Source organism: Elephas maximus, chromosome 10, assembly GCF_024166365.1.
Source record: "Elephas maximus indicus isolate mEleMax1 chromosome 10, mEleMax1 primary haplotype, whole genome shotgun sequence".
Classification (NCBI taxonomy): Eukaryota; Metazoa; Chordata; class Mammalia; order Proboscidea; family Elephantidae; genus Elephas; species Elephas maximus.
The window spans coordinates 30,580,688-30,599,546 of NC_064828.1; the positions used below are offsets into that span (position 1 = coordinate 30,580,688).

The window sequence follows — 18,859 nt, forward strand, 5'->3', positions numbered from 1 at the left end:
TCCATCCTCTGTACTCTCATTGGACTTTGCCCATACCTCTAAGTCCACTACAAAACAGGTATTTGTTTATGAGTCTTCCTGCTGTGCAGGAACTCTCTGACCTTTATATTGCTAGTATCTCATGCAGTGCCTGGCACATAGCAGGTAATTAATAGTTGTGTGAGGGAGAAAGAAGAACAGAGGAAGAAGCAAAAAAAAGGAAGGAAGGGCGGGTTATAGAGAGGGAGAGAGGAAGCATCTGAATCAACCCTCCCTGGCCAACAGAAAGGGAAATGGGTTAAAGAAAATCCAGGGGAAAGGGCTGAAGGCGGGGTGGGGGGGTGGGGGGGGGTTGAACTACTATGTTGGATCATATTTTCTGCTTCCAATTCCTCTCTCTTCCATCACTTTCAAAACTTGGGACCTGTCTTAGTCATCTAGTGCTGCTGTAACAAATACCAAAATACTGTCTAGTAGGCTACAAGTTCAAATTTAGGGCGTCAGCTCCAGGGGAAGGCTTTCTTTCTGTGTCAGCTCTGGAGGAAGGTCCTTCTTGTTAATCTTCCCCTGGACTAAGAGCTTCTCTATGTAGGAACCCTGGGTCCAAAGGACTTGCTATGCTCCAAGTGCTGCTCTCCTGGTGGTATGAGGTCCCCAACTCTGCTTGCTTCCCTTTCCTTTTTATCTCTTGAGAGATAAAAGGTAGTGCAGGCCACACCCCAGGGAAATTCCCTTTATGTTGGATCAGGAATGTGACCTGGGTAAGGGTGTTACAATCCCACCCTAATCATCTTTAACATAAAATTGCAATCACAAAATGGAGGACAACCACACAATCCTGGAAATCATGGCCCAGCCAAATCGATACACACATTTTCAAGGGGACATAATTCAATCCATGACAGGACCTCACACCGCAATAGTCTTGTTTTCACTCCTGATCCCTCAGTTCATCCCAAAGGGAAAGAAAAAAGCCAGACAGGCTTCTGACTTCTTCTACCCCATCCCCTCAACCTAGTATCCCTTTCCCACTGTGGCACCTCCATCCTTCACCTCTGCCCTTCTCATCTTCCCCACATACAGCACTTCATTCTCATCATGCTGGAGGGCCCTCAGGCATCTCAGGCCCGTTTTCTTTACCCAGGTCCACACAGGAACTTCTGCCTGAAAACAGGGGGTCTTGGGGAAGCCTGTGGGGACCAGGCTGGGGAAACACTAAGGAGACTAGGCAGTTACCTGAGAAAGAATATTGTTAAGAGGGCTTAGGCATCCCAGGGACTGGAGAGTAGAAAGAAGCATGTGCTAGAAGAGGGAAGGGCTGAACAATTTACAGTCCTTCCTTCAACTCTTCTCAGACTCTTTCATGGATAGCCTTTTCACATTTTTCTCCTTGATCTATGGGTAAAAATTATTTTTCTGATTGTTTTTTCGTGGCCCCTATAACTCCCTTGGGTTACTGGAGCTTCTGGACTATCCACCCAGCCAGATACATTTTCCTCCAAGAATTGCATCAGGGTCCGTAAACCTGGGTATAGTTGCTCCTGGGTCCCCTCTTATCCAGATATTTAGCTGCCTCCCATTCCCTTCCACCTGTTCTCCAGGAGTTCTGGAACCACCTTTTCCTCAGTGGAGATCATATATATAAAAGCAATTCATGAGCCCTAAATTCTTACCAAGTGAGAATAAAAAAATATATATCACGAGTGAAGCCTCTCTTCCTCTACCCCCCTAGTCTCTGCCCTCTTTTCAGGATGTTCTTTATCCCTTCCTTTCTACCTCCACACACTACTGCTTCCCCTTCACCCAGCAGGTTTGGTTTGGTGCAGGGTGGGACCCAACGCTATGTGTTGCACAGTGGGCAGTGTCAGGATGCAGGCAGGCATCTCAGCTCGAGGCCTCGGCAGAGCTCCCAGGCAGAGCCATCTCCCCAGACCAGGACTGTAGGCGTGAATAAGGTGGGAGACAGCATAGGTACGGTGGCTGTAGCCCCCCAGAACCAGTAGCTCCCCCTGCAGCACAGCACCTGCAGCCCCCACATGGGGGGAGGGCAGAGGTACAAGGTGAGTCCAGCTATCAGTCCTTGGTTCATAGGCCTCGAGGCTCAGCAAGTCCCCGGTCTCACCCAGCCCACCTGCTACATACAACCGCCCACCCAGAGCAGCCATGACGTGGCCAGCCCGAGGTACCCCCATAGGGTTCAGAAATGTTCCTGAATTCTCAAGTTTGGGGTCATAGTGCAGCAACGAGGCCAGGAATCGACCAGTTTCGCCACAGCCACCGCTCACATACAATCGGCCCTCCAAAACAGCAGCTGCATGGGCAAAGCATGATGCTGGAAGCGCAGGTGCTGGCCTAAGGGAGAACAGGATGCAGATCAGTCAGCTATCATTTTCAACTCTCCTTCCATTCTAACTTCCCTAGTCTTTCCCTAATGCTTCAGAAACATGCCCTTCCCTGCTCACCTCCAGACATTGAGCTCGGGGTTATAGGTCTCCACAGAGTTGAGGGCAATGCCATTGTTTCGCCCACCCAGGGCATAAAGTTGGCCATCCAGAGCCACCAGAGGGAAAAGGCTACGTGCCTGGCACAAAGGCGCCTTCTCCTCCCAGTCTTCTTGACTGGGATCCCATCTGAACACGGTGGGACAAGAGATTAGATGAGTGATTCCGGGAGCCTGCAGTTGGCTGGGTCAGCCATTTCCCTCACCTGCCCACCTCGGGGCCTGCCACATGCTACCCACTCTCAGGGGCGCCTACCTGAGAGTTGAAGCCAGGGTGCTGGAGTGGCTGTAGAAGTCTTGTCCTCCGCACACATAGAGTTCACTTCCTGACATGCTCGTAGCCCCATGACGGAAGCGCCCAGGGGCCGGCAGGGTGGGCAACTGCCCCCACTCCACAGTTCGCACTAGCCCCATGCCACAGCGGAAGGCCCGGGCCCACCACACTCCTCGGGAGGGCTGTCTTATGGCCATGTCTGGTTGGAGCCCATCCCCACCAATCACCACCAGTGCCCGGTCAGGCTCCCTCCGCCTTTCCTGACCTGGAACCTCAGCCTCCACCATCAGCTGGTACAGCAGGTCTAGGGGCAGGAACGGGGGTAGCCCAGCTGCCCGCACCCTCCGCAGCTCCCTGGTGGACATGCGGCCAAAGCGGACACATCGCAGCAGGGCCTTGGCCTCTGACTCCTGGGTCTCAGGGTTGGCAGCTAGCCAACACCGTGCAGCCACAAAAGCCTCGAACTCCTCCTGCACATGAAGTTCATCGCTATCTAGGAGCTCAGCCAGGCAGGCAGCTGGCAAAGAAGGGAAAGTGGGGCACAAAGTCACAGCAGGCAGGTGGGTGAGGAGGTAGTGACGGGCTTTGCTCCAGAGCCTCTCCAACCCAGGGGCTTCTGCCCTGGGGAACAGGGCCAGGCAACGGGCAGGGCTGAGGCCCTGTGCCAAGGCTCTCTGGCACAGAGCTAGGCAGGAAGAGCTCTGGTACTGTAGAGCAGCCTGGGCGGCTCTCAGCAGTCCTGGCCACCTTGCCTGTACAACCCCAGAGTAGGCAAAAGAGACGAGGAGCTGCAGGTCGTGGGCAGAGATGGTGCGCAGAGACACCTCTGTGCCCTGGGATTCCTTCATCCCACTCAGGAGCATGGCCCCAAAGAACTCACTGCCACAGGCAAGGGCTGCTCGGTGCACTGCAGGAGGGGAGAAGAAGCAGAGGGGAACACAGTGTTACAAGGCTGCTAGAAACCATTCTGATTCCACAACCCTAATTGGGCAGCCAATCACCCAAGGCTACAGGCCAAAGTGTAGCATGCAACAGAAAAGCACAGTGTCCTTGTTAAAATGCTGATTTGGGGACCCACCCCCAGAGATCCTGATTGAGTAGGTCCTCTTCAGAGGAAACCCTGGTGGCGTAGGTTAACAGCTACGGCTGCTAACCAAAAGGTTGGCAGTTCAAATCCAGCAGGTGCTCCTTGGAAACTCTATGGGGCAGTTCTACTCTATCCTATAGGGTCGCTATGAGTCGGAATTGACTCGACGGCAATGGGTCTGGTCTGGTCTTGACCAATTGTGACATGTCTGTGTCTCTCAAAGGGCAGGTGATGTTGATATGGCTTTCCACGCACTTTTTAAGCAGTAAATAGTGGCCAGGTGCTTCCCAAGCAGTAAACATCAATGACAGTTTCCAAATGTATGTTGTCGGAGAAAATCTGCATTCATAGAAGCAGTTTAAGCCATCTCAGCTTCCATATCATCAATCAACCTATAGTGCAGTGACAATTGTGAAAGCACTCACACCACTTGTACCTCATCTTACTCATCATTATCCGTGAGGATTTTTAAGGGACAGGTTCCTACCAATTAGTTGGAATGTTTCTTAAGGAAATGAAAGCAGTGGAGTATGTTTATATTCCAAATGCTAGGGAGAATTCTATAGTTAACAGAATTTTAAATTCCATCTAGTGCTGTCAGAAAGGATAACAAACACTTTAGGGATTCTTTTCCTTCTGGGAGTCCCAGAAGCACTCCAGGTCCTCCAATGAGTAGCAGCTAGGTGGCTTTGGGCACATCTTGAAGTCTAATTTCTTTATCAGTATAGTGTAAGTAGAACTGCACCATATGGTTTTCAAGGAGTGGCTGGATAGTGTAAGAGCTGAACTATATAATCTCTAAACTAGTTCCTTGTAACTTTAAAGCTTTATGTGTCTATATTCTGGCTCCATTTTCCATGTGTCTTTAGTACAGCAGGAAACCCTGGTGGTGTAGTGCTTAAGAGCTATAGCTGCTAACCAACAGGTCAGCAGTTCAAATCCCCCGGGCGCTCCTTGGAAACTCTACGCGGCAGTTCTACTCTGTCCTATAGGGTCACTACAAGTCGGAATTGACTGGACGGCAGTGTGTTTTGGGTTAGTACAGCACTATAAGAGGTAATGCATGGTCTAGTGGAAGCAGACAGGGCTAGTGGATGTGGGCTTGTATCTGGGTCTCACTAGTTAACATCTCTGAGTTTAATGGGGCTTACCTGCACCTAGGGATAATAGTACCTATCGCACTGGCTTTCAGTGAGAATTAACGGCAGTGGCATGTGTAAAATTCCTGGCACACAGTACTTCCCTAAATGTTGGTAGAATCTGAATAACACTCAGCTTGCCCTGGTGGCACCGTGGTTAAGAGCTAGGCTGCTAACCAAAAGCTCCGAAGTACTAATCCACCAGCCGCTCCTTGGAAACCCTATGAGGCAGTTCTACTCTGTCCTATAAGGTCACTATGCTATGAGTTGGGTTTGACTCCATAGCAAGGGGTTCGGTTTTTTGGGTTTAGCTGAATGACACTTAGCTTTCCTGGTGCCATGCCTGGGAGCCTTAAGATTCTGGCAAAAGAATACCACACCTGGCTCATTAGCTGCAGGACCCACAAGTCTGCTATGGCGTTGAGCACACATGGCTGAAAGGATACACTATGAGTTTTTCCACTGTGTTTCACTGACTTTTCCTGTGTCCTGAATAGCGGATGCCAAGAAACGCCTCTGGTTAATCCCTATTTCAGTCAATCACTTTCTGCTTGTTGCGCTGCCTAGGATTGTACCCTTAGCTCCAATCAGCTGGCTGGGAAATCCTTGTTGCCAGAGGGGGGCGGTGGGGGGAAGGGTCAGTCTAAATACGTCAGCGCGCCGAGGAAAACAACTCAACTGCGCATGCCCCACTCTCAGTTGGTCAGGAGAGGCACCAAAAGCCACCCCAGGGAGATTCTGACTGCAGCAAGGATCAAAACCACTACAGTGTGGATCAAACCACCTGCTGTTTGCACACACCATTCCGGTAGCATATGCACCTGCAGCAATGTAATGCCCCACAGGCCCTCACCCCTCAGCCGGCAGCCTCCCGCCTCCAGCTCCAGGTCACACCCGACGCCCTCTTGGTATAGGAGCTCTATACAGCGCAAGTTCTCCCTCAGCTCCTCTGCCTGGCTGGACTTCCTTTCATCTTCCCGGGTGCTTCCAGTCCCCTCGCGTCTCTGCTGGGCCACAGCCTTTACCCGGGGGGCTCCCAGGGCCTCGGCTGCGGCCACCACATCCCGCAGCGGGACCGGGCCCAGCACCCCATCATAAGCAAAGGTCAGCACTGCCTCCCAGCCCCTGGGGGCCACGTCGAGACTGAGGGGGGGCTGTGGACCTCCGCCGCCCTGCAGCCTGCCTCGGAAGAGGCTGCTGACTGCGGCCAAGATCACGCGGTGCACTCCGTACACTCGCCCCCCAACCGACACCTCTTCGTCCAACAACAACCTCTGCTCCCGCAGCCGCTGAGCTTCGGCGAAGAACTGGCTCGGGTGCTCCTCGCTGCGCAGCCCCTCTGGCTGCTCAGCGTCTTCATCGTCCTCATCCTCTTCCTCTAGGGGCAAGGCTGGAGAGGGAAGCTTCCCCGGGGCTAGGGACCTGGGGCTGGCCTCTTCCAGAGGAAAGGGGGGCAAGCTGGGATCCTTGTCCGGGGAGGGAGGCCAGGAGGGGACTCTCGGGGTGGTCAAAGGGAGGCCAACGTCGTCCTCCTGAACCAGAAGGGAGGCGTGCCTCGGGTCCGAGGAACCATGCGCGGTGCCCGGGACGCTCATGGCCCTGACTGGGTGGATTCAGGCAGGTGAGCAAAGGCAAGAAAGGAGGAGGTCAGAGCTGGACCCAGAGAGGCCAGAGGAACCCTTGCCTCCAGCCCTGCGAAATGTCCGTCCCTCCAACTGCTAACCCCCCCTACCCATCCTCCCAAGGCGACATCCCGGGCTCCAGCAGCTGGGCGATCGGGGCACAGCTATGGGTTTCACGAGGTGCAGGGAAGCATGCAAGCAGCGTGTATAAAGATCCACTACTCGGAACCGTATCCACAGGTCTTGTCAGCATCCCACCAGTCACCTCCCGAGGGACAAATGTTCCCCGTCACCCTCTCACTTGTGCGCCCGCTCAGCTTGGGGCCGCGTGGCAGAGGGAATTCGCTCCGCATCTGGGTCCAGGGCCCCATCCTGCTAATTATAGCCAGCGCTGGCTGGCTAGGGCCTGGGATTCCGGTGCCGGAACTGACACCCAATCCCTGGTTCCCGTCCCAGAATGACCTCGCCTTCCACCTGTAGGTCACCACGGGGTGCTATGCAAGGCAAATTCAGAAGCCAAGGAGGATGCAGGGATGAGTGGTGACCCAAGCCAGAAGTACTGATCATGGGAGGGTACTGGAGGGCAGAGGCTTACCTAAGCCATAGCAGGAATGGAACGTGCCCAGAGTGCCACTTGAAGGTGGAAGTAGAGGAGCACTGAGCAGTTTCTATTCACCATTGCAATTTCCATCGCCAGCTGTGAGAGATCAGTCAGTAAGTTAAACTAATACAGTACTTTCTATTTGAGAGCCACTGTGGGTCAAGGGGAGCCCTGGTGGCCCAGTGGTTAAGAGCTTGGATGTTAACCAGAAGGTCAGCGTTTGAATCTACCAGCTTGGAAACCCTATAGGGCAGTTCTACTCGGTCCTACAGAGTCGCTATGTGTCTGAATCTACTCAACAGCAAGGGGGGGGTATGCCTCAACACAGACTGTGTGATCCTGCTGAGCGTAGAGCAAGAACAAATTGACAAAAATTACTTTGAGCACATCATAGACCAGTTTTCATCAGTGAAAGCAAGGAAGGTACAGTTGCATTTTTCATGTAGTGCCATAATGTGTTACGTAAAAGACTAAGGAGCTTGACTTGTATTTTTGAGCTGATAAGGTATCAAACCAAAAAACCAAACATGTTGCCTTCAAATTGATTCCCACTCACAGAGACCCAATATGGTACAGTTATCTAAACCACAGGTGTTAGATGTTTGGACAGGGGTGCAGAGGTGGAGAGTAAATGAGTTAGAGGAGTGCACTTGCCCCCCCCCCCCCACAAATCCAAGGGGGCCAGTCAAGGTGCAGAATGACATTCTGAGGCACCACAAATAGAAAAGCATCTGACTGAGGCAGCTGGACAGGTGGGGGATGGCTTTTCTGCCGAGACATGGCCTCTATCAACATCTATTCATTTTGAAATAGGGAGGGGGTGCAATTTAGAGACTGCCCTTGGGTGCTATTACCCTGGCTACGCCTCTGCTAGAGGGGGAAGGTTAAGAAAGGCTGGACCTTGGGATTGGCAGGGACGCAGGACCAGAAGAGTGAAGCCTGTGTTTTGGGTCAGTCCTGGACTCTTCTATGGAAGATAAAGCTGGGACGCTGGAGTGAACAATACCGCTGTTAAGTGCAAACGTAGCCAGGTCGTGTCTGTAGAGGGCGGAGAGATAAAGGGCTAGGCTGAGGAGGTGCAGGGACAGGTATCTGGGTTACGAACCCCTAGGTGTCCCATCCCCAGCTCAGGGCTTCTGACGGGGAGATCCAACCCTGTGTCTTCGGAAGAGTCTTGGGGAGTCTAACCCTTACCTTGGCTCCCTAGTGGAATACAGGGTAGATACCTGCTGCTAACGGGAGTGGAATCTTGGATTAGATGGGCGGAGAGTGCACAAGTATTTGGACTGTTTGTGGAGGGGTGCCAATAGCTACATCCTCGGCTGGATCAATATGCCCTTCTGCATCCCAAGATGGAATCATCAGCTGAAGCCCCTAAAGCAGGGCAATCACTCTGTGCTGCAGTTCAGTGTGTCTTCTTAAGACAGAGATTTGGGGAGCAGGAGGCAGAGATGCCCTTCCCCTCCCTTCTGTCAAGGAGGTAGGGCAGGCCATGGGCTGTAGGGGGTAAACTCCCTGGTTTACAAAAACAATGGTCCAGGAGATCCAGGCATGACCGTTCCATACAATTCAGGTGAGAGGGGAGGGACTTGTGTAGGAGAGGGGTGGGAAAGTGGGTTGCCCGGCACAACACCCCTCTGGTTTCCAGAGATTCCTCTAGTGCCCCGTTGCCGCCTGGATACCCCAGCCCACCCGACATCCAGTTCCATGGGTGAGAGGTACCCTGGGCGTGCTCCTCAAAATGGTCAGATGGAGAAAGCAAGCCTGCGGCTGAGATGACCAGCCCAGGAAATGTTCATTTTTCACCAGAGGTTGTCCTGTCTGGCAAAAGGGGGGAACATGACCAGCCTCTGTACCCTCTTCCCCTGCCCAGACTGTTCAGACACCTGTCATGGTCTCCCTGCATCAAGCCAATGGAATCAGCACCTTAAGCCCCCACCAGGTGGAGGAGGAACCCCATCAAGAAGCCCTGGCTGCCCCCCCCCCACCTACAAGGACAAGGAGAGTGGACCCCATCATGAATTCTGTGCCAACTCCGTGGTCCCAGACAGCTCTGCTGCAGTTGCCAGTCTCAGGATGCCCTTCACAGCTCCATCATGGTTAGAATCATGCCGGGCAGTAAGTCTCCAAAGGATGGATAAAACTTGCTGTCCTGGGTCACCCCCTACCACCCCCCCCGCCCCCGCCATTAAAGCCCTAGGACTGCCTTCCCTGCATCAGACCTCCAGGCCCATCAGCTACTAACTCATTGGCTGGGGAGTGGTCTCGGCATCTGCTTAGCCAGGGGATAGAGCAGCTTCACGGAGCTGCACTCCAGGGAAGATGATCCAGAGAATTCAGGGGCAAGGCCAGGCAAGGCCCCAGCGCACTGGCTTTGGCTGGGTCACGGAAGTCATGATAACTGGAGCTCAGGGTTCCCAAAGGTTGGGGATGCAGGCAAGCAAGGCAGAACTTCAGAGGAGTAGATTCAGAAGGTGGCGAAGGGGGAAAACGGGTTCCCAGTGAAGACCATTGCTGCTCCTTTCCCACCCTGCTCCCCAGATGCACCCTGCTGCATGCTCAACACCTGGGCCGTCAACCTCTATTCGAGGATGCCTTGGATCACTGACCGCTCAGACCCTCACAGGTGTGTGTTCAGGGCTCTCCTAGGCAGTAGGGAAGGGGTGGGGGATGGGCCTAAATGAATTAAAGGAGCCCCCACTCACATCCCCACTCCAGGTCTCATGTGGCTTATTATCCTGCTCTCAGCCTCAATCACCACCATTGCTGGCCTACTTCGGCCATCCCCAGCTATGACAAAGTCAAAGCCGGTGAGCCTGTCTGGATCTGATTATCTCCAGGGACTCCCAGTCCTGTCCGGAACTGCTGACCACACAGCAGCTCCTCTTTTCACTCCTCTCAGGCAGCATGTACTTCCTCATCTCATACAGCTTGGGTCTGGAGTTCTTTGGTTCCCTAGGAATCATTTTTGCCTTCACCAATGCTGCCGTAGCTATGCATGCTGTGAGCTGTGGGGAGACCCTCTCAGACCTGCTCTGGGTAATACTCATCCCCTCCTCCTTCGAATCCCTTCTTTTCAAGTCTGCTTATTTTCTTGACAACCCTGCCCAACCCTCTGTCCTCTGTGACTTCAGCCCAGGAAGTCATTTAAAAATCTGATAAAGACACCAATCTGCAGATAAATACTGACTCTATGACCTCCTACTCCTGTGTCCGGCTCTCCTAGGAACACGAGGTGCAGCTGTTAAACGTGGATCTGGAAAATGAGTTGCAGGTGGTGGGTGTAGTTGATTGTGACCATCCTTCTGGGCCTGGCGCTGGCCAGCATGGAGTGGGAGTCTAAGGCAGACAGTGGGGAAGGGGATTGGGGGGATACAGGTGAGGATGAGGACACCGAAGAGATGGTAGTGAGATCTGCACAGAACGGGGAGGGGGGCCAAACTGAAACTTGGGGTGACAAGGGATGGTGTGTGCATGCATGCATAAAAGCAGCTGCCACCTGAGAAAGCCAGGCTAAAAGTGGGGGAAGGAGCTAGTGAAGCAGATTCCCAGGGACCAAGAGCTGAGGGGACCCACCTAGAAGAGAGCTGAAATTAGAGGGCTTTGTCGGGAGAGACTACAATCTCAGCTATTCGGTGGGAAGGACTTACTCTGAGAACCTGTGGGATGAACACTAGAAGAGGTCATGGGGGAACACTTTTATTTTCCAGTTGCTGTCCAGTCAACTCAGACTCATGGCAACCCACATACTAAAAGAAAGACGCCCTGCTTCTTGCTCCACAGTCTTGAGATTCACCCCTCTGGGATGGGAAGGAGTACTTTGCAGTTGGAGGCAAGAAGGAAAAGGATAACTGTTTGGCCAGAACTCTTTTGGGAAGACGCTAGTGGGAAAGGAAACCAGGAGACTGAGGAGAGTTAGGATGGAACAAGGAGAGTGAGGAGGTGGAATAGCAGTTACTCCTTCCCTTCCACTCACATTCTTCCTTTCTTTTGTCATCCATGGTATTCCAGGCCCAAATTATCTTCTTTCTAAGCCTTTCTTTTATCAACTACGTGCTGGGGGTACTCTTCCCCACAGATCCCAGCCGACAAGCCACTGGCTTGGGTAACAAAGTTAGACAGTAGAAAGCTGACTGAGAAATGTTATTAAAAGGATGAATGCCTTAGAATATCACCTTCCCTTGGAGCAAGGCACCTTGTTAACACAAACCTCTTCAGAAAAGACCCCTTGACTTCTGATTCTGTATATTCATTTGCAAGTTGACCATAAAACCACTCACAGTCCTGTCAGTCTCTGGGCTGCCTAATTTACAAAACTCCCTTATTCTTCCCAGTCTAACCCAAGCCACGTATACTAAACTGGGCAAACCTATTGCTAATTTTGCCTCAAGGCGACCTTCAACTGAGTAGAGGGGGGTAATGATCCTCACTGGCTGAAAGGATGCCTTCTCAAAACCCTATTTCATATGTCTGTTCTTTCGTATAGGAAGTATCTTCTTGAAAAATACGGTTCTATGGTGGCATGCTACAAAGGGCAATCTCTCTGGTATGTCTTCCATCTTCTTCCCTGTGGCCACTGGATCCTTGCTGAGGCCAGTATCTCTGGGGACCTCATGGTGAGAAGAAGGCATGGAGAATGAACATACTGTCTCCCCTCCCTCTCTCCACTTATGGCCTGACTTTTGCACCCAGTACCCTGTTATAGCTATCTCCAAGGGGTCTCTCCCTCCCCAAGGGGCGAGGGTATAGGTGACAAAAGGAGAAAGAGGCATTCATCAGTCACACGAAAAGTTACAAACAGGTAGCACTCCCCACCCCCCCACAATTCTCCCCATCTCTCATATCTATTAATGAATAATACAGTATCCTTTGATTATCAAAGGACTCAGACAGAAGTCTGTAGTGGAGAAGACAGGCCCTTTTACTCCTCAGCGATAAATGAGACCTGGCTTCAGGCTATTTTGAGGGAACTCCTGAGTATCTACTTCACAAAAAATTTAAATGACACAATGAATGTAAAGCACTTAGCACAAGCCCTGATACTAACAATGTTATGACAATACTATTATTAAGGGATTGTTAGAATATCACCTACAATTTCTCTTCAGTCGTGTCTTTTGAGCAGCAGCCTCCAAGGCTACCTGCAGTCCACCAGGGCTGTACTCTGTCTGACCCCTGCCTTCTTACTCATTCACCCCGTCAACAAGAATTTACACAGTGCCAACTCTGTATTGGTCCTGAACAACCCAAGCCAATTACCAACATACAAAACCAAAAATACTTTATTGCTGAGTCATCTTGGAGTTTGCATGAAGGGAGAGAGGAGTCCAGAGCCTTCCTAGGATCCCCACGTCAGAATAAAGATTAAGGCCCTTGAGCTCCACTTAGGGCACTATCTACCCTGATTCTGTTAATCTTGTTAGTCCCTCCAGGTCACTTCAACTTCATCTGTCCGATACCTGTGGAAGAACAGGAAAACTTTGGTGAAGGGCTATCCCATTAGCACCTTCCATTCTTTTCTGCCCTCTTGATCCTAGGCCCTCTTCCCTGCTGATCCTTGCATTCTCCCTGATACAATCCTATCTCCCCCTTGAAGGGATGAATCCCTCACCTTTGTGTGACTCCAGAATCACTGAGGTGGGTCCTGTGTCCAGCCTGGAACATCTCCCAGCCAGCCTGGGCTATCATGGCTCCATTATCAATACAGAACCTGAGAAAGAAAAAAGATGGGAAATTCGGGATCTAATAGTATAAAGTCACAGTGATGGGAAAATAAAAAATTAAATCAAGCATGAGAAAGGGCCTTACCTCTCATCTGTGGCAAAAAGCCGGGCTCCACGTTCCTGACACATTGTTTCCATCATCTCCTGTAGCCTCATATTACCTACGTGAAGAGTTAGGGGACAGCATTAGCTTAGTTTTAGAGACTTCTCCATGGCCTAGCTACAGACCTCATGGGTATTTACTTACAAAAAAGAAGTAGGGGCTTGGGGCCTACAAGAAATGAAACTACTGATTTCCCCAAGCAGTTAGAGATTTACAGTAGCAGGAGGAAGCTACACAATGCCCAAGAGCAGGAAAGAGAAACATTGTTTGACAACACATACATCCTACACCTCCCACGATGAGGGCCTCCTCTGAGCCGCAATGTGCCATGGCTCGCTCTGTTATCTCTACCAGCATTGCAAACACAGTTTCCTATGAGGAACAAATATTGTGAAAACATCAGGGGGCCATCCCAACTCAGCTCTGCTCTATCATATAAAAAATCCTCCAGTCCCAACCTTCTGTCCCAGCTTTTTACCCCATTACCTGCAAGGAGAAACATAGATCCTCAGGGGTACACTCGCCTGTGGCCAGCATTCGTTGTGCTGCATCCTGCAATTAACAGAGGTGAGAAAATAGTGGTGTTGGGGTTATATAAGAATAATAATTAGTACAATGGACCACCTTGTTTCACCACAATTTAAGTTACAGTACATCTCATACCACATTTCGCCCTTCAATGGCACTGAGCTAGAGGCAGCATTCATTCAAGATTCGATAATTATCTCTTTAATTCGTGCCCTGACACCCCCTAACCCTGCTTTATCTCTCCACAGTAGTTATATCTGACACGCTTTATATTTTTTTCTTTTTTTTGAGTTGTTGTTTCTTTATCGTCTTTGCTCCAAGTAGACAGGGGTTTTTATTTTGCCCCATGCTGTATCTCTATTGCCTAGAACAGTGCTTGGCACATAGAAGCTGCTCAGTAAGTTATTTGCTGAATGAATTTATTAAGCATCTGATATGAACCAACCCTATGCTACATACGGAAAATATGACAGTGAGCAAAACAGGTATGTTTCATCAAGGAAACATGAAAGTGCCCCCATCTCATTACCTCTCCCACACTTACCTCAATGAAAGACAGGATCCCTGAGAATGAGACATCCATCCCCTTTACAGTGTATGGCAGCTCAACTAGCTTCTTGCCTCTATGTGGGAGGGAGTGTATGAGGCACTAAGCCTAGAGTCAGCTGGCTGCCCCCCCGAAGCCCCCCCAATCCTCAATAATATATATACAAGGAACTCCCTTAAGCCCCACCAGTCAGCCTCCCTTTATTTTATGACCCCTCACCGCTTTGCCATCTGTTCAATGTTGTAGCCTGGACTTGGATCATTGGAAATCTGGCAGAGAGAAAAACGGGAAAGAAGTGAATGACAGGATGAGGTCAGATATCCAGGAACCATAAGGAACTTATTTACCCATTCCTCCCTCCATTTCCACAGCTCCCCAGAAAGTCATCCACATCTTATAATCTCTGCAGCCCCAATGCCTCACCTTCAGCACTCGGGCAAAGCGATCCAGACAATTACCCACTGCAATATCAATGGTTTCCCCAAAGATGCGGTAACGATGTTCTGAGTACGCAATCACCTAAGGGTGGTGAGGATGTCCATGAAACCTCAAGTCTGTAAAGAGGAGTATTTGGCTTTGGGGAAGAACACAGCAGAGGATCAACATGGCCACTAAACTTTCCAATACTAAATAAAAAAACAAGTATTTTCCCAAATCCTGAATGGGTAATTTTCTGTAGCTCTTACCTGAGAAGCAGCCCACATACAAGGATTCCCAGAAAAGATTCCTAACTTACCGAAGGTATTCCAGGTTGACTCAGAAGCAAACCATCACTTCATATACTTTTTTTTTTAAACATTTTCCAGGACGCCATTTGAAAATGTGGACTAGGGAACAGGTTCTCCTGCTTAGAGGCAGGGTACAATACAAGTGCCCTTCTAGATTATACTAACAGGGCAGTGGTATCTGGAAACAAGGGAAGAGGCAGAGCTGAAGAACTCAAAATCCTCTGTTGGGCTAGACTAATGGCCCACTCCACTCAGCACTGGCAACTGACTTATGTCTGTTCTTCACATGCGACCAGCTTCTAGCACAGGGAATATTTATCACCCACTGACAGACACATCTGCTCCACACCTCCCACAGTGAGGGCTCCCCAGGGACCATAAACAGTCCTTTTCCCTTATCGGAGTTGCTGGGGCTTTCTTTCCTTTTTGATGTAAATCTTACTCTGTCATCAAGGGGTTTCAGCTGCCAAAACGCTGGTGACAAAAGAGGAAAGAAAAATCCTGTCTTTCTACTTCTGTTACTCACTCCTCTCTATCCAATTGTCTTGTTTTTTATGACTAGGCAAGTTTCACAAGGGAAGAAGGGAAAACTCCATCTCTGATCGTCCTCATTGACCCTTGTAGACTTCTCTGCTACTGTCTATCCCCCAAATCCCTAACCTTTTATGTCATCCTTCTAGCTCCAACCAGCTCCTAACCCTCTACCTCCTGAAGTTCTCACATCAATTCCATGACTATGTGTACCTCATCTTTAATAATTATTTCACAAAATGAAGTTTTACAACATAACCCTCTTAAAAGCTGAGGACAATGCTCAACTATCCTTGACAAGAGCTCCGTCAGGTGTTCTGCAGGAAAGGAGGACTGGAGTCCTCTGACTCCATCCTCAAAAGGTCTTGCAAATACCCCAAACAACTCTAGTTTCACCTATGAATGTAAGACCTTTACCATTTATAAAATACTTTTTAAAATTTTTATATTTTCACACTCTTGGAATAATGAATTCTATACATTTACCATGAAAAATAAAAATACAAATCAGGTAGTGCTCCTTAGTCTTAATTGTTAAGATTTATAGAAAAAAAATAAGCTTTAAAATATAAAAAAATCCTTCCATTACTTCGAAGGCTTCAATCCTTACCAGTCTTTCAATTTTCTAAACTGGAGATTCCTAATCTTTACATACATAAAAGTTCCTGAATACTCTGATTGTCCTGCCCAAGTCTGCAATGCTACAAACTCTGTTGCGGGTTCTCTGATGTCTAACATTTTAGGCTCAGATGAGTCCAGCTTTGTTCTTGCAGTTCCTGCCACCCATGTAGAACACATAAGTTGCTGGTATGGCATCTCAGAAATTAAAAAGATATTGCTGAAGTTTTCTGTATACCTGAGTATTTCCTCCACTGACATACAGCACAGTTGGGTTGGTGGCTCCAGTGATGAGGCGGCCCATCTCAATGTGGCCAATACAGTGGTTCACACCCAGCAACGGCTTATTCCACAGCTGGGCCACAGTACGGGCAACAACAGCCACAGACGCCAGTGGGGCACCCATGCCAGGGCCTAGGGGGATAGAAATGGGCGTTAGAATCCTACAGAGACTGGGAGAAATAGGGATGGCGAAAGTAGGGATGTGAGAGGTGGGGTAGAAGTTAGTGGTGGTGGTGGCTGAGGTGAGGTGTAGGTTATTTTGACCCAGCCAGGCTCTAGGCCCATTCCTCCATTGTTGACCACGCTCCCAGCCATACCTTTGGTGTAGGCAACACAATCAATATCCTGGGAGGTCAATCCAGCCTCTGTTAGTGCCTCCTCCAGGAGATCCAGGATAACGGCTCGATGGTGCCGGGCAGTGTCACCTGGGAGGAATCCTAGGAGATGGTCACAGGTCAGAGGTTTTTCATTGCAATGATAAGTAGAAGAGAAAAAAGTTTTAGTATTGTAGGAAGAGTTCCTTTCTCCTGAAGTATGCCGTCTTCCGGGCTTTCAGATATTCCTTTTCACAATTTCTGGCAAACCCTGGTGGCACAGTGGTCAAGTACTATGGCTGCTAACCAAAAGGTCATTGGTTCGAATCCGCCAGGCGCTCCTTGGAAACTACAGGGCAGTTCTACTCTGTTCTATAGGATTGCCATGAGTTGGAATCAACTCAACGGCAGTAAGTTTAAGTAGGTTATGTAGGCTGTTAAGGAGCTCTGGATGCACAGTGGTTAAAAGTGCTGCTAAGCGAGAGGTCAGTGATTTGAACCCACCAGTCACCCAGCGAGCAGTCTGCTTCTGTAAAGATTACAGCCTTGGAAGCCCTATGGGGGCAGTTCTACTCTGTCCTATAGGTTCGCTATGAGTCAGAATCGATTTGATGGCTACGGGTTTGGTTTTTTGGTTAGGATACAGGCTGTTCAGCTCTCAGAAATGTCCTTCTTCATAAGCAACACAGCTTCCGGACTCAATCCTAGTTAATACCTACCCCATACCCTTTGGTGATCTTCCTTTGTGACCCTATTTAACCCTTTCAAAAGCTGAGAACAATGCTGAGCTATCTCTGACAAGAATTCTACCAGGTGTTCTGTGGGAAAGGAAGATTGAAGTCCTTCAGTTTATACACAGCACTTAACATGTAACAATCATAGCATTATAATTACAAGTTTCTCCCATTTAACTCTGAGTGCCTCAAAGCATTGGCTATTTTATTTATTTCTGCATTCCTGGGGCCCAAGTGCCTAGAAGAGTAAATGCTAAATATACATAGTTTCTCAGGTACACACATGTCAGTTGCTCTCTCCTAAGTGTGCAGGTGTATTGGGGGAGGGTAGGCTAAATAGGATACAACAGCTTAAAAATAACACTTATGAAAAGTTGTAATGTATCTGCTACTTCCATTTAACTCTCAAGAATCAGTGAGACAGGTCTTATTATCCCCATTTTAAAAGTAAAGAAATCCAAGAACATGGACAGTGACCACGAATATTACAAAGTCAGCAAGTTCTAAGCCGGGAGTCTTTCCACTCTGACCGCTCACTCTCCTTCTGGTTCTAGAATATTTTCATTGCATTTCTGATACCATTTACAGTATGACTGTGTCTATATGCCCGACTCCACAGCAAGCTCATGACATCTATTTTTGTATCCAGCAGCCAGCCAATGCTTGGCAAGGAAAAGGCGCTCAACAGAAGTTGAACGAATCCTGAAGATCCAGGTCCAAGTGCCTGCTGACTCTTCTATCCACCATAATTGTGACCTTAACACTGTCAAGTAGTATCAGTGAGCCTCGGATCAAAAGCTGTAAAATGGGATAATGCACCCCACTTCACTGACGTTTAGGAAGACAGAAGGTGATGCTGTGCGGTGAAGCGCGCTGTAAACTCCAAGTCCGCTAGTCATTTACCTGTGCCCGGCGGAGTGACGTAAGTCCGCCGCGGGTTCGCCAACACCGTGCCATCCCGCACTATTCCCACGCCAATCTTGTTGGCGCTGCCTTCGAAACCCAGCACCGCCGGCATGGTCGAGCCTGAAAGAAAACGCCGGCAGGGCTCCTGGTGACCTGTGGAGCGCCTCACCAGTCCGGGCTCAGCCGCAGAATCCGAGCTGAAAAGGAAGAGGACTTGCCCGCGGCTGGTACACAGCAACACGCACCGTCTCAGACCCCAGAGAACCCTTAACTGGAACGCTCGAGATGCGCGCACCGCCCCCGTCGTCACGGCGACCTGTGAAGGCCCCTTCAAGGACCCGACCTCCTAACTGCCAGGCATACTGACCTGGCATCTGCCCCTTACATTCCTATCCGCTCCCCGTATTTTCCCCTGGTGCAGTTCAGCTTCTCCCCCGATGTTTTTCCCTCTTGCACAGCGTCGGGATCTTCGGTCAGGGTCGCAGGATGAGTTATGCATCTGGCACAAAGATAAACAGCCCCAGGATGGTGGGTTGGGGCCTTCAGTCCCCGGGAGAAACGGAGCCGAGAGGGAAGGCCGGGCTTCGTCACGTGGTGACAGACAGACCAATCACTGCCGTTCCTCGGCCGCCCGCCGCGGACC

General features: G+C 50.0%; 2 protein-coding genes across 5 annotated transcripts; both read right to left on the reverse strand.

Annotated features, from left to right (window-relative positions):
- Positions 1–376: 376 nt before the first annotated feature.
- KLHL33 (kelch like family member 33) lies at positions 377–5,450 on the reverse strand. The gene is made up of 4 exons (XM_049899109.1): positions 5,360–5,450; positions 2,736–3,660; positions 2,442–2,609; positions 377–2,331 (listed from the first exon to the last, which is right to left on the reverse strand). The coding sequence occupies exons 1-4, from the start codon at positions 5,409–5,411 to the stop codon at positions 1,779–1,781; spliced, it is 1,698 nt and encodes a 565-aa protein (XP_049755066.1). The 5' UTR covers positions 5,412–5,450; the 3' UTR covers positions 377–1,778.
- Positions 5,451–12,440: 6,990 nt separating this feature from the next.
- On the reverse strand, positions 12,441–18,802 carry OSGEP (O-sialoglycoprotein endopeptidase). 4 transcript variants are annotated; one of them, XM_049899113.1, is made up of 12 exons: positions 18,584–18,802; positions 18,214–18,336; positions 16,580–16,699; positions 16,219–16,394; positions 14,527–14,622; positions 14,323–14,372; positions 14,101–14,179; positions 13,515–13,580; positions 13,310–13,400; positions 13,011–13,086; positions 12,814–12,912; positions 12,441–12,661 (listed from the first exon to the last, which is right to left on the reverse strand). In XM_049899113.1, the coding sequence occupies exons 1-12, from the start codon at positions 18,588–18,590 to the stop codon at positions 12,622–12,624; spliced, it is 1,023 nt and encodes a 340-aa protein (XP_049755070.1). In that variant the 5' UTR covers positions 18,591–18,802; the 3' UTR covers positions 12,441–12,621. The 4 variants fall into 4 exon arrangements, with proteins under 4 accessions (XP_049755070.1, XP_049755073.1, XP_049755072.1 ...); XM_049899116.1 differs by lacking the exon at positions 18,584–18,802 and adding an exon at positions 18,462–18,569; XM_049899115.1 differs by having other exon boundaries at positions 12,442–12,661; positions 18,214–18,413.
- Between the last annotated feature and the right edge of the window lie 57 nt (positions 18,803–18,859).

What these genes read in the sequence shown, in the direction of transcription:
- KLHL33 (XM_049899109.1), bottom strand. Translation starts at nt 5,411, where the DNA reads ATGTGTGCTCAACGCCATAGCAGACTTGTGGGTCCTGCAGCTAATGAG. An exon ending in TCCTGCAGCTAATGAGCCAG is followed by an intron (nt 3,661 to 5,359) that starts GTGTGGTATTCT and finishes CCCCTCCTGCAG; the next exon opens with TGCACCGAGCAGCCCTTGCC. An exon ending in CCCGAGCTCAATGTCTGGAG is followed by an intron (nt 2,332 to 2,441) that starts GTGAGCAGGGAA and finishes GTTCTCCCTTAG; the next exon opens with GCCAGCACCTGCGCTTCCAG.
- OSGEP (XM_049899113.1), bottom strand. An exon ending in ATCTATGTTTCTCCTTGCAG is followed by an intron (nt 13,401 to 13,514) that starts GTAATGGGGTAA and finishes TGTTCCTCATAG; the next exon opens with GAAACTGTGTTTGCAATGCT. An exon ending in GATTCTGGAGTCACACAAAG is followed by an intron (nt 12,662 to 12,813) that starts GTGAGGGATTCA and finishes GTTCTTCCACAG; the next exon opens with GTATCGGACAGATGAAGTTG.